A 14,825-nucleotide genomic window follows, 5' to 3' on the forward strand; every position below is an offset into this window, starting at 1 on the left:
CTGCCGTTTTCATTCTAACTACGGTCTTTGTAACACACTGACACACCCAGTCACAGTCACAGTCACACACACACACACACACACACTGACACACACACACTGACAAACACACACACACACACACACACACACTCAGTCACACAGACACACACGTACACTGACACACACACACTGACACACACACAAACCAGGCCTGAACGTCCGAAAAATGATGCACTAGCCTTTGGTTAGTGATTCTGAAAATGTACTACATGTAGATAGAGAGCAAACTTTACTAGCCAAACCAACAATTTGTGTCAGCATGAACTCGCCACTTTCAAGGCTGCACACACTGGCATATACACACACTGAGGCTGACACGCACGCACACACACTGACTGACACGCACTGACACACACACTGACACACACACACTCACACCCCCACACTCACACACTGACACATCGGCACTAACACACACACACTGACACGCACACAGGGTTTCTGAACCCATCCGGGACTCAATGCCGGACATAATAATTACATAGCCTGAGTATCAGAGGCGGGGAGGCGGTCTTCCCAAATGAGGCAGGTGTACAGTGACTAAATTGCCACTCAGGTATAAGGTTGAAATCTATCAGTTTAGCATTTGAAAGGGTTATTTTCGGTCTCTCATTGAGAAAAGGGTGGATTTACTTTACCGTTAAGGGAGGGGGGGGGGGGGGGTTTAGGGTGGCTTCCCGCGGAACTTGCCCCGAAACTGAGGACCCGCCCCGGCTCAGATCCGTCAGCGGTCTCGCCCGTGGAATCCTGGCACTGACGGATGGACTGAAGAGCCGGACATCGGGCTCACTGTCGTCACAATGAAGTGAAAGTCACTGACGGATGGAAGAGCCGGACATCGGGCCCACTGTCGTCACAATGAACTTGAAGTGAAAGTCACTGACGGATGGAAGAGCCGGACATCGGGCTCACTGTCGTCCCAATGAAGTGAAAGTCACTGACTGATGGAAGAGCCGGACATCGGGCCCACTGTCGTCACAATGAAGTGAAAGTCAGTGAGGTTCACGGTAGTGGCACGGTCATCACTGATCAGCATGGCCTTGCAAGAAAGACTCGACAATGCAGGGAAGGGTAACAGGGAAGGATCAAGTATAATACTGAGGGAGGGGGGGGGGGGGGGGCGGTTGGGTGTCAAACATGAGGGAGGGGTCCAGGGGTAATGATTATGTTGGGTCAGTCTATCTCGTGTCAGTCTGGAAACCAAATTGTCTCCAACGAGGTATATCAGGCCAGAGGGAGGGTGGGGTGCCTTGGTCCGGTCCCCCCTCCCCCCCCTCCCCAGGTCCGGCCCTGGGTAACCCAGTGGCAGTGCATCACATGATGAAGAAATGGTCCTGGTTGACAGACTGACTGAAGTGAGACCGACTCGACTCAAACGATTGACTGACCGGCCGCTCGGCGCCCTCTTCGGCCACGGTCACACAGCTCGACTGGACTGACTCTGAGCTGCCCCAGGAGGACAGCGGCCGTACTGTGACCGGGCCCCACGAGGTGTCCTCAGAAGGTCGTCGGCGGTGGCGCCCCAAACTGTCGCCTTTTCGCCACTGCGAGCGGAGTGGAGTCAGTGACTGAGCTACACTACTGATTACGGCACTGATCGAGACTGGTTAGTCAAGGGCGCTGTACCGGCGAGTCTACAGACCGTTTATTAAAACTAAGCTTAGGCCTAAAAAAAAAAAATAGGTGTGGTTACGGTAACCCGACCTACCCTATGTTTAGGGGCCGATCCTATAACTTTTTATTACATTTGTAAAAAAAAAAAAAAAAAAAACCGAGTGCAAAAAACGCAATGAAAGCGAAAGCGCCCGAGTCGCACACTTATTTCCCTGTCAAGTAGGTTTAATTTGTACACATTAGAAAAAAAATTTAAAAAAAAATTGATTGCCTACCTACCTACCCTATTTTTTTTGGCTATGTTACCGTAACCACACCTATTTTTTATTTTTTGGCCTTATCGACGACTGATCATGGAGTTTTTATTTAAATTGCGGATACTCAGTTAGGACGTCAAAACTGACTCAGTAACGCCGGGGCCGGACTGAAACATAGAAGGGTAATCTGCTCAGTCTTTCAGCGGGCCCGACACAAATTATTGGCCTACGCTGACGCGGGCACTGCCCGGTGTGCATGACGCCGTCATCTTCAGTGGCCCCGCCGTCATACTGATTACGATTCTTGGCCTCGTCATATGTTGATCTTGTATAAACTCCACACTCGGAACAAAAAAACACCCTTCGATAGTACTGATGAGCGACCTTGGGTACTTTACATTCATGGGGCCAAATTTGTCCAACCAATTTTTTGTATTTAACTTAGAAATTGATTCATCCTAAAATGTTTTCCTTCTCATTCAAGGGACGTAACCACTCGGTACACGTTTTCGAAGAAATCGATTTTTGGGATGAAATCTATTAAATTTAACCACCACTTTTCTTCACATGCAAGAAACTGGCATGCTTTTCGTCCTGAAATAATCATTCACTTCCTTAATTTTACCAGGAAACAACAATTCAGTCTCGAGAGTATAAATCGAGGGGGTAACTTGATATGACGGCAGGGCCAAGCTGACGGCGTCCCACCGGCGTCGATCCTGCCGAGTCCGGCGCCGGCTCAGCACTGAAGTTCCACATCATAGACGATGACATGATACACTGAGTAAATCTGTTCAGTCGGTGCATCAGTTCTTCCAGGTGTTGACTGAGGATGGGACTCGGGAGGGTGTGTGGCCCGGTGCCGCCGCACAGCTCAGGCTCAGCCGTTGAGTCGGAAACTGAGAAACATTTTATGTTTTCTGGTACTGATAGTGGTAACTTTGGTAAGATGATTCTGCGGCAATTTCTAAGCTCAGAATGATGGCACCAGTTTGTTTCCGTTCGGACAACCGTTCATTTTTCAGCCGGGGGGGGGGGGGGGGGGGGGGGGGGGGGGGGGGGGGGGGGGGGGGGGGCTGCGCGACCTCGACTGACTCCGGGATTTACATTTTTGAATTCTGATAAATGCACCCACCACCCCCCATCACCCCCTCCACGTACAAACTAACTCAGTGATCTGCCCCTGCATTTCTCTATTCCTTATTTTGCTCTTAAAAAATGTGTGTCAAATCAGAGGCCGACAGCTCAATCACTGAGTTGGACTTCCGAAGAACTTGATCAGGCCCCGCCGAGTCTTGAGGTCCCTATGACCACACACACACTCTCTCTCGCTCTCGCTCTCTCTCTCGCTCTCTCCCCCCCCCCCCCCCCCCCCTCTCTCGCTCTGTTTGTTTTTGCGCATGCATGTCACACCACCACATAGAATACATGCAAAGGGACAGAAGCGCTGCTCTGGAAAAACATCGTCTGCACAATCAACAAGAGTGACTCCCCTTATGCAAGATGGCTGTGCACCTGTACAATAGACTAGCAAGAAGAGGTTTGTGCACTCCAATAGTCATTTTCTAATCTATAGTCACGATTGATAATAGATTATTGCGGTTAATAACTTAACGTTTCATGCTTTTTAGTGCATGCTGTTCTTTCTGAGGGCAGGCAGTGTATTTTGCACGGATATTAAGACCATCAATCGATACTTCGGCAGCCTCCGCCAATCCCAATCCAAACAAATCATCAAATGAACATGTCGATGACTCGATACCATTACCAGTGCAAGTGTTTTATCTGGCATAGCAATTAAGAAGATTGCCAATCTGAGCCGGAAATAATGTGCTCTGGTGTGATCAGTCTAGGAGTCATTCGCTGAAGCTGCGATCCATAGGCAGGAAGGGGAGAACATTGTGAATGTGATTATCAGTTTGCCTGGCTTTTATTTTTGGACCAACTGACATCAGTCTGTCGAGTGGTAATTTCAGATAAAATAGCTTGCATTCAGCGAAGAAGAAGATGGAGATACGATGCCTCAGTGTGGTTATGACGTATTGATTCTTGAGCTCTGACGATAACTAAGCTAAGAATTACTTGCCTCAGAATAAAAAAAGTGAGGATTGTTAGTGTTACAAGCGGTGGGACTGCACATTCGGTGACACTGGTAGAATCTGGAATTGAGAAGGCATTTTACTGCCATTGCATTTGACCTGTACTGTTGGATTGGGTTTGTAACTTTTGGTTTGGACAAGGAAAATTGTTGCTAAATTGACATAATTGAATGCTCAGTTGTTTTTTTGTTTTTTGTTTTTTGTGAGCTCTTGGTTTTAATTCTTCTGAATTGGAAACAATGCTTTTACTCACCAGCGTTTGTCTATCTTTCAGATCTCTGATGAAGTACAGAAAAAAATGGGGCCAAATCTGAAGAGAACGATACTCAGCCAGGTGGCAATAGTGCTGACGCTTTGTGTGACAGTTTTCGGAGCAAGGCAGTGTCCAACAAACTGCTTGTGCGATGATGTCGTTATTGACTGCTCTCACAACAAGATGTCCACAGTGCCTTACATGCATCCCAAATCACCAGCTCAGGCCCTCAACTTCAGTTTCAACAGTTTGACGTCATTGGACAATTTTCAAAATTTTCCTGCTTCTCATGCGAGTCTCGATCTCAGTAATAACCAGATCTCACACATTCCGCTGACGGCGTTTAGTGGAGAGACATTTCTGGAACTGCTGGCGTTGAACCTGACCAGTAACCTCATCGATGACGTTCATTTCGTGTTTCCATCATCGCTGCAAGTTCTCAGGCTGAGCAAGAACCAGATCCAGCGTTTCTGTGTGGAGAGGCTCAAGAATTTATTCCAGCTCAGGTCACTGTATTTGGATCTAAATGGCCTCAAGACACTCTCCTGTCAGGAAGGAGAGCCTGCGAAAGCCAACAGCATTCCCGAAAGCTGCCCCTTTCTGCCATTACAACAAATAAGAGAAGTGTTCCTGCAAGGAAACAAACTGAAAGCTCTGGAACAGGGTCCTATTCTTTGCTTTCAAAATGCACAGTTTCTCTCCTTGGCTGACAACGCAATCAAATCTTTGCCAGCAAAACTCTTACAGGAATTCCACAAGTTGAAGTATCTAGATCTTGCAGACAACCGCCTAACCTATGTTCAGGAAGGATTGTTTTATCGGCTGCCAAGCTTGAAATTCCTTTCTCTTGCCAGGAATCGGCTGGGTACAGTTCCTGCAGGTTTGCCGATGTTGGAATGGTTGGACCTGTCATACAATGCCATCACCACCGTTTCTTCTGCACAAAAGAGTGATCTGTATCCACAGGTGAAGTATAACTGTGTCGCTGACTGGTGTTAGCATGCCTGAGCGCAGACACACTTGCAGACAGAAATTCTCTCTCTTTCTTTGACCCTCTCTCTTTCTTTCTCCAACACTCAATGACTCATTCGCACACACACACCATATTTCCCTCTCTGACCTTTTCCTACACTTGCACAAACGCACACACAAACGCATGCACAAACGCACGCACACACAAACGCATACACACCCACACACACACACACACACACACACACACACAATCAATCAATCAATCAATGAATCTTATATCGCGCATATTCCGTGGGTACAGTTCCAGGCGCTCTGCAGTGATGCCGTGTGAGATGAAATTTTATACGGCCAGTAGATTGCAGCCATTTCGGCGCATATTTACTTTTCACGGCCTATTATTCCAAGTCACACGGGAATAGGTAGACAATTATTAACTGTGCCTAAGCAATTTTGCCAGGAAAGACCCTTTTGTCAATCGTGGGATCTTTAACGTGCACACCCAATGTAGTGTACACGGGGGGAGGTTCTGACACCGAAGAGAGTCTGCACACAAAGTTGACTCTGTGAAATAAATTTCCGCCGAACCTGGGATCGAACTCACGCTGACAGCGGCCAACTGAATACAAATCCAGCGCGCTACCAACCATGCATTTCTTCTTGCATTCAGTTGATCAGTGAGTTTGTCAATTAGTCAATTAGAGTAACAGCTGGTAATATTAGAGTAACACACAATACTTCTGAGATGGTTCGGGGCCAGTGGTCGGAAAGGGTGGGGCCGTTGTGAGCTACAGTATCAGTGTGTAGTACAGTGGTTCCTGCAATGAAAGGACACCCTTGGGTGGGAACAAAAGTGTCCCTGCAGGTGGCTTGTCATGACAGGTATATTTTGGTCAAGTTAATGGAAGAATTGATGACAGAAGAATGTTCTCTCATGACGGGTGTCTTTTTTTCTGATGGACCTCACATCCAGGCATGGGAATTGTGCGCCGAAAGGAAAATTTCTGCCGGTTTTTTTTTTTTTTTGTTCCGCGGAAAAAGCAAAAGTGTCCGCCGAAAAAATAAAAGGGGGAGGCAAAAATGGTTCTAAAAACTGAATTTAATGGCAAACTTGGAGGTCATATGACACCAAATTGCACCATTTGGGTTCTTTGGAGAAAAAAAATTCCGGGGGGGGGGGGGGGGGGGGGGGGGCATGCCTCCGAACACCCCTAGCAGGGCTAGGCGCTTTGCGCTGTCCACTCTGCTGTTCCTTACAAATGTTCAGCCTTTTTTACTTTTTTCAATTCCCACGCCTGCACATCACAGGTACCACTGAATGCATATGTGGACATTTACCATATCGGGGGTAGATGTTTTTATGTAGCCAACATTATTTGGGTTACATATTAACAAACTTACACAACAAGACAAAATTATCTCCTGTGGTTGTTTTGAGTGAGCAACACAGTTAATTACAGCACAATTAATTTCAGCAACATTATAGACAAAATGATGTTCCAGAAACTAACCTTTTATTTTTTTGGATTTTGGAATGTTAGTAGATTGTTAGCTGTCTATCTGTTTCGGATTTCATTGAAATTAAGCTCAGCGTTTTCTTTATTCTATTCAAAGTTAACCTGAGCATGGATTAGGCCAAAAAAAGAAATAGGTCTGTTTACGGTAACCCGACCGACCCTATTTTTTTCGCGCGACCCTAGACTTTTTTTGGCATTTGGGGGGAAGAAAAAAAATCTTGTTTTTGTTGCAAAATAACGTAAAAATATGGTTTTTTGGAGGGGAAAAAAAAAACAAACAAAAAAACAATCCCGACCTACCGACCCTATTTTTTTGGCCTATGTTACCGTAAACAGACCTTTTTTTTTTTTTGCCTTACAGTCTCCAAATCTGACTGGGATTCCAGTATTTTATGCGCGGTATGAGTGCACACAGTGATACACATATTGGTGCAGGCATGCAGACAACACTCTGCGGGCGGGGATGTAGCTCAGTTGGTAGCGCGCTGGATTTGTATTCAGTTGGCCGCTGTCAGCGCGAGTTCGATCCCAGGTTCGGCGGAAATTTATTTCACAGAGTCAACTTTGTGTGCAGACTCTCTTCGGTGTCCGAACCACCCCCCGTGTATACTACATTGGGTGTGCACGTTAAAGATCCCACGATTGACAAAAGGGTCTTTCCTGGCAAAATTGCTTAGGCACAGTTAATAATTGTCTACCATACCCGTGTGACTTGGAATAAGGCCGTGAAAGGTAAATATGCGCCGACATGGCTGCAATCTACTGGCCGTATAAAATTTCATCTCACACGGCATCACTGCAGAGCGCCTAGAACTGTACCCACGGAATATGCGCGATATAAGCCTCATTGATTGATTGAACACTCGCTGACAAAGTGCATTGCATGTTTCAGGAAGTCTTCTTGATAGGCGGGAACCCGTTCAACTGTGACTGCAAGCTGCTGTGGGTGAAGGAACTCTTCGACACACGAGAATACCTCCTGAAATACAACGACGTCGATCGCAACAAGTTTGTCCCAATCTGCGCCATGCCTGAACGCCTCAGAGGTGACACCTGGGATGTTATCGGTGACACAGCTTTTGGCTGTAGGGACAACGAAGAGGTAAGTGCAAAACGAAAATCGGTCGAGGCGCCGGAAGAAGCACCAGTCGTCCAGCTAGAAGACTTAGCCTTCAAAGTCAAAGACGTTGGCGCTTCACACATCCGCCTCCACTGGGATTCGCTGGACCTTACTTCAAAGAGATCGGCAGGGGAGAAAGAACCGAGAAAAATCTACATCAACATTCACCCTTTTGGACAAAAGAAACAGAAGCAATCTCTGGCAGTTCACTTGAGCGTCGGCACCCATCGCATAATTGGCCTGCAACCAAGCACAGCATACGTCGTGTGCATTTCGCTGGCAGATCATTCCTCGCACAACTCCAAAGGCAAAACGCGTCGGGATGACTGTGTGGAAGTGGTGACGAAGGACGATGAGCAGTTTCAGCTCAGGGACATCTACATGCGTATCGGTATTGTGGTGTTGGGCTTTGCACTGTTGGCGCTCAAGTGTTGCTTCAGTTCTGGTTTGCATAAGGATATGTCTTCTCGCCGGAAGAATGACTGAGAAAAAGCAGGGTGAGAAAGTTGTCACAAACTTTCGAAAGTCTTGTGGTGAAAGAGAAGGCTTATGTTATTTTAGTTTTTGTTATTAAAAAAAAAATGAAGCAGTTAAATTATATTTGCGTAGAGTTGCAATATTTTCTTAATATGCAACAAAATAAAACAGTGGAATTTATCAACAGAATGAGACACATATGTGTGTTTCACTGTTTGTAAAAAATGCAAATATGCAGTTATACCAGGACAAATATTTGCTCTCCTCACTCTCTTCAATGTAGTCATACCTGATTCATAATGATACCCATATCAGAACACAGTAAAGATGCAATTCCTTTTCTGTTTTCACATTATTTTAGCATGCTGTTTCTGTAAAATAAAAAAAATAAAAAAATAGCAAAGAGCATCAGGTAGAAACTATTTGTATTCATATTTTATTTAGTTAAAGCCGTTCATTTTGATTTGATTTGATTTTACGTTTTTGCAAATTCATGATGAAAAGAATTAGAGGTTATCAATGTTACAGGCATATTAATGTCATCAAAGTGCCAAAGGTCAGGGAACGATTCTATTTTATGCTAAAACAAAATCTCTTTTTGTGTGTGTAGTGTGGTGGAGGGTACTGATGCTTAGTTTTAGAAGATATAATCGTACAAAATGATTATTGTGTTAATATCCATGTGTAAAATTGTTACTGCCAAATTATAAGAACTAGACAGAAACCAATTGCAATAATCTTCAAAAGCATAATGTTAGGGTGGATGGTGTTTTTATTTATTTATTTATTTATTTATGTTTATTTACCAGTCCAGAGATACTAAGGTATGCTTTGCAATGCAGCATAATACATGTATAACATAAAAAACTATGTTACGTTTTTACTCATTACTGTATAATGTGGTTGATTAACTAGCAAATAGTGTGTTAACTAAATTCCAGCCATGGATGTTACTCACTTACTGACATTGGAAAATAATTCCATCCTCAGTGGGCTTGGAGTTGGAATAGTGATGCAAGTATGCATGCAAGGTTCAAGTTATTTATTTATTTAGTTAGTTATTTACCTATTGTATTTAGTTTTTTAATTACTTTTGCATTTATGCAGTTGTTTATTTATTCTATATTCATTGGTTTCTGTGTTTATTTATAGTACAATGCGTTGTAACATTCCTGACAAGTTTGTTTGACTGTGTAAGAGAACGTAAGAATGTTTCATGCACTATCGAAATGTTCTTAAGAAGATGGAGGCTTGTAAGAAAATTCTTATCAGGGGTGGCCAAATGGCCCGCCCGACCGCCAGGGGCGAGGAAAAGTTGTGGAGGCAGGTCTCTTAGGCTGTGATACATAAACTACTGTGGGGATGGAGATGGTGGCAAGTAGCAATTAGACAAGTACACATTCAACTTTTTTCAGAGCAATGTTTTCACTACCCCCTGCGGGTTAGGGGGAGTCCCATATTGGTTGGGACGAGAAAGAATTTACCCGATGCTACCCAGCATGTCGTAAGAGGCGACTAACGGTTCTGTTTCTCCTTTTACCCTTGTTAAGTGTTTCTTGTATAGAATATAGTCAAAGTTTGTAAAGATTTTAGTCAAGCAGTATGTAAGAAATGTTAAGTCCTTTGTACTGGAAACTTGCATTCTCCCAGTAAGGTCATATATTGTACTACGTTGCAAGCCCCTGGAGCAATTTTTTGATTAGTGCTTTTGTGAACAAGAAACAATTAACAAGTGGCTCTATCCCATCTCCCCCCTTTCCCCTATCCCATCTCCCCCCTTTCCCCGTCGCGATATAACCTTGAATGGTTGAAAACGACGTTAAACACCAAATAAAGAAAGAAAGAAATGTTTTCACTAACAAACCAAGGGTTGTTTCTTTTGACATGACATCATCAATTCAGGCAATACTTTGATGCTGCAAGAACTCCAGCACTTTTAAACGCTAACTGGTCTTGTGTTGATTTATCAGGTATAATAAAATTTAGCTCTGCATTTGAGTTCAGTCCCTTGTGCACAATGTCCACTTGGGAACATCATGGTTGTAACCCAACAAGTCAAAGTTCTTTGGACTACCTTATTCAGAACTCTTTATCAGGACTTTTTAAAAAGAATTTTAAAGGCATATGTACTCGATGACTATACACGCTAATTGCTTTACCAACAGCTGGAGACATGCTAAATTAAGTTCCCTGCAAAATATTGTGGTCTAGGACCCCTTCAATGTTGAGATATGTTAATTTTCATTTTGATCTGGATCGTCCTATTTATAGATTTGGCAACACATGTAACGTTGATGCAAGGGAGCTAACACCGCGGCTTTGTTGACATCCTCACTTTTTCAGAGGCTAGAACAAGCTGTAATGCATGTATTATGGTCCGCGCATGGTGACATATCGTCATTATATGGTCTTATGGTGCGTTTGACATCGATTATGGGCAAACTACACTTTGTAAACACGGGAGCGCGTACATATGCCTTTAAGATACTCTGTTGCAAAATGAGAATTGGCAGTTTCTTCTTATGGGGAAGTTCATCTTTCGTACGTTTGGCAGAACTTGTAAGTTTGTATGGTGTTCACGGCTGCACAAAGTGAGTTGGTGAGCAATGGAAATGTGGACACAATGCCAAAGTTACATGTATTTTGTGGTGAAACAGGGACAAATGTTTTTAGTTGAAGTTACATACTTGTAATGGCAGCATGAAAACTGATTTCTTACAATCAATACAGAGTGTGAATTCATCCTTCTTGACTTTCAGCATGCAGTTGAACAGGCATTTTAGTTTAATTTTTTTAATTTTTTTATGGGAACATGAAATTTTTGCTAATTGATACTTGCACGAATTGAACAGACTTTCATCAATTGATTTATGTACTCTAATATTATAGTTGTAAGTGTATGAATTACTGGTGCATGTATAGTGCAAAAATTGAAGTCGTTTTTGTCATATCTTGCTGGGGTATTGCAAAGAATGCAATACATTGGCTTTGAACTGGATCTCAAATGTGTAAGAAATCTGAATTAGCCATGAAGCAACCCAATTGGCTTTGAACTGGATCTCAGATGTTTTAGAAATCAGAATTAGCCATGAAGCCTGAATTATATTAATAACAGTTTACACAGATGGATGTGTACAGGATATCCCATAAAACTCCATCCCTTATCACACTTGCTGGAAGCATCTATACATTTAGTATATCATGCATATATGTTGTTGTTCCTCTTGAATCTTCATCTGTTAGGTGGCCACAATGGTTGTATCGATTATTATGCCGCATGTCACAGAGTCATTTGATTTATCCACAGAAAGCATTGCAAAGCTGTTAGACATATGTGTGCATGCATTATACCTCTTTGTTGTTGTTGTACTGTATCTAAGATCAATGTGAGATGGTGTTCTTAAATTTTTGTTAATACTTTTTACGTGATGAAACAATATGTTGTGTACATATACATATTGTCCTGTGATATAGATTTCCATCACCTGTTGTTGTCATATCATTATTATCATCTTTTAAATTCCTGCATGATCAAAATGTGTAATTTTAACTTTGTTGTTGTTGTTGTGTTGCTTGATATGGGTCCAGTGTTCTTTTTTCCACCAAGACATATTGGAAAATCATAATCAGGAAAACATATCTGAGGGTCAGTTTGTATTTGCACGTGGTTTTGGGTACTTAATTTTCTTTATTAACACATCTTGTAAAATGCAAAATGTGTATAATGTTTTATTGTCAACATTTTGTGCATGCTTTTAATGGGCAAAAAAAGAAATGTTTTTATGTATGCAGGGTAAATCATTGGATGAACACGCAGAGGAACTTTTCAGAACTTTTGCTAAAGACTCGTTTTGTTTGATTTTGTGGTAATACTGATATTACTCATATAAAAAGGGGAAGGAATGATAATGCTGTAGACCTTTGTTTTTGTGACAGATTATGAGTTTGGTGTAACGCACAACCATATGGCAAGAGTCACTGGTTTGTTTTTCTCCAAGATACTTTTTTGTAACTGATTGCAAAGGAATTAATTTAAAAGAATTGCAAAAGTTTTTTAAACATATTTTTGTAATAGTAAAACTTAGTTTTGTGCTGCGTTTATGTTGGTACAATGTAATTGCAAAGTCTTACCAGTTCCAAGCTCAACCACTCCCCCCCCCCCCCCCCCCCCCTCCGACTCTTCCTCCCCCAACTTCGTAAGCTGTTCCCATTCCTAGCACCCTCAGTCCTTAATGTGAATTTTGTTATATTTTTCCTCTCTCAAATTTAGTTTTTCAATCATGAAACGTAATTTTGTAATTTTAACATAATTTTGTCAATAACAATTACGTTCCAACAACTTACCTTTCTTGTTTTTCAATCATGGTCTTAGATTTTTGCCCCAATGTTACTTTTTGCGAATCAGGTGGGGTTTTTTGGTCCTAAGTAGTGTATGTATTTGCCAGTGTTGTCTTTTATGCATGCTTGGTGTTTTTTACGGTGCTGTGCTTTATTCTACCCACTTGTGTGTACTTTTTGCGTCCTTTGTACTTGCATGTGTTTACCTGCCTTTTGATTCTGAATTTTTTGCCTTTTAAAATGTTCTCCTTAGTGTAAAACAAGTAGTAAATTGAGATTATTTTGTACCTTAGCTTACATGAAAGGTGATACATTTGAGTCGATATATTTGTGAATACCCCCCGCGGGTTAGGGGGAGTCCCATATTGGTTGGGACGAGAAAGAATTTACCCGATGCTACCCAGCATGTTGTAAGAGGCAACTAACGGTTCTGTTTCTCCTTTTACCCTTGTTCAGTGTTTCTTGTATAGAATATAGTCAATGTTTGTAAAGATTTTAGTCAAGCAGTATGTAAGAAATGTTAAGTCCTTTGTACTGGAAACTTGCATTCTCCCAGTAAGGTCATATATTGTACTACGTTGCAAGCCCCTGGAGCAATTTTTTGATTAGTGCTTTTGTGAACAAGAAACACTTAACAAGTGGCTCTATCCCATCTCCCCCTTTTCCCTATCCCATCTCCCCCCTTTCCCTCGTCGCGATATAACCTTCGTGGTTGAAAACGACGTTAAACACCAAATAAAGTAAAGTAAAGTGTAAAACAAGTAGTAAATTGAGATTATTTTGTACCTTAGCTTACATGAAAGGTGATACATTTGAGTCGATATATTTATGAATGTATTGTTTTGTCAATAACAAACGTTCCAACAACCTACCTTTCTTGTTTTTTGATTCTTAGCTTACATGTTCAAAGCCTGCTCTGAATACATGTGTTTTCTCTGCATGCGTTATTTAATGTGTTCTTTATGGAGCGACAGAGGGCAAAGAAACACTGTACATTGCACAGTAGATAAGTTATAGTGATGTATGCATTTTTTCTTTGTATGCTTTATCGTTCTGCGACATACCCCCCTGCAAAAGCCGATGACTTCTACTGATTGAAAATCAGTGATAAGGCCAAAAAAAAAATAGGTCTGTTTACGGTAACCCGACCGACCCTAGTTTTTTCGCGCGACCCTAAACTTTTTTTTGGCATTTGGGGAAAAAAAAAAAAAAAAAAAAAAAAAAATCTTGTTTTTTTGGCAAAATAACGTAAAAATATGGTTTTTTGAAAAAAAAAAAAAAAAAAAAAAAATCCCGACCTACCGACCCTATTTTTTTGGCCTATGTTACCGTAAACAGACCTCTTTTTTGTTTTGGCCTAACATTAAGTGGACATTTTCTATCTTTCGCAGGTTGAAATCTCAAAATGCAGGAAATAAAATCGCCAACCAGTCATACATACTTACAAATTTATATTTCATTTCAATCGTTTTCTCCTCAAATTCATTTTGTTATAGGCTGTGTTTTACCATTTAATGTAATATAATGAACGGTTTTTATAAGATTAAGAGCCAGGATTTGTACAGATTTGATTTATTGGTTTGAAAGATGGCTGGCATAATCATTGGATAGTGTCCTCTGTAACTGAGCGCATTTGGTTTTGGCATACAGGTTTTTGTCCTTCGAATGATTTTATATATACATTAGTGCTGGTGCACCTAAGTTGGTGTCAAAATGTACCTGTGAACCTTGTTTTGGGGATTTGTGACATATTTATTTTAATTTCTTTGGGGAAGATAAGTTATTGCAAGGTATCAGGGATATTTCTGTGACTAGGCTTGAGCTAGCAACCTGCATCTTATGATGGAGATGTGAGATCTGAGGCTTTGATTACTCCTTTACCTGATGTTATTGGCGCGATGCCATCACTGATCATTCCAGAATTTTCAAATCTGTTATCATATAGGTGAAGAAGATACATGTGTTAACATACTGAGAATGTTTGTGTGTTTGTTAACATGCGAGTCATGCTTACAATTGGAGCGTAATACTTCAGACATTTGAACACAAGATGCGTAAGCATGGTTTGGCTGCAATATTCTACATGAAAGTTATAATAAAGAGGGCAGTAATCTTAGATTTGTCCGTAATAAATCC

At 41.9% G+C, this 14,825-nt stretch overlaps 1 protein-coding gene across 1 annotated transcript; it reads left to right on the plus strand.

Annotated features, from left to right (window-relative positions):
• Positions 1 to 4,047: 4,047 nt before the first annotated feature.
• Positions 4,048 to 12,505, plus strand: LOC138945702 (leucine-rich repeat transmembrane protein FLRT1-like). Its single transcript, XM_070317192.1, has 2 exons — positions 4,048 to 5,231; positions 7,647 to 12,505. Exons 1-2 carry the CDS (start codon positions 4,311 to 4,313, stop codon positions 8,358 to 8,360), a joined length of 1,635 nt encoding a protein of 544 aa, XP_070173293.1. The 5' UTR covers positions 4,048 to 4,310; the 3' UTR covers positions 8,361 to 12,505.
• The last annotated feature ends 2,320 nt before the right edge of the window (positions 12,506 to 14,825 follow it).

Source organism: Littorina saxatilis, linkage group LG13 (assembly GCF_037325665.1).
Source record: "Littorina saxatilis isolate snail1 linkage group LG13, US_GU_Lsax_2.0, whole genome shotgun sequence".
Classification (NCBI taxonomy): Eukaryota; Metazoa; Mollusca; class Gastropoda; order Littorinimorpha; family Littorinidae; genus Littorina; species Littorina saxatilis.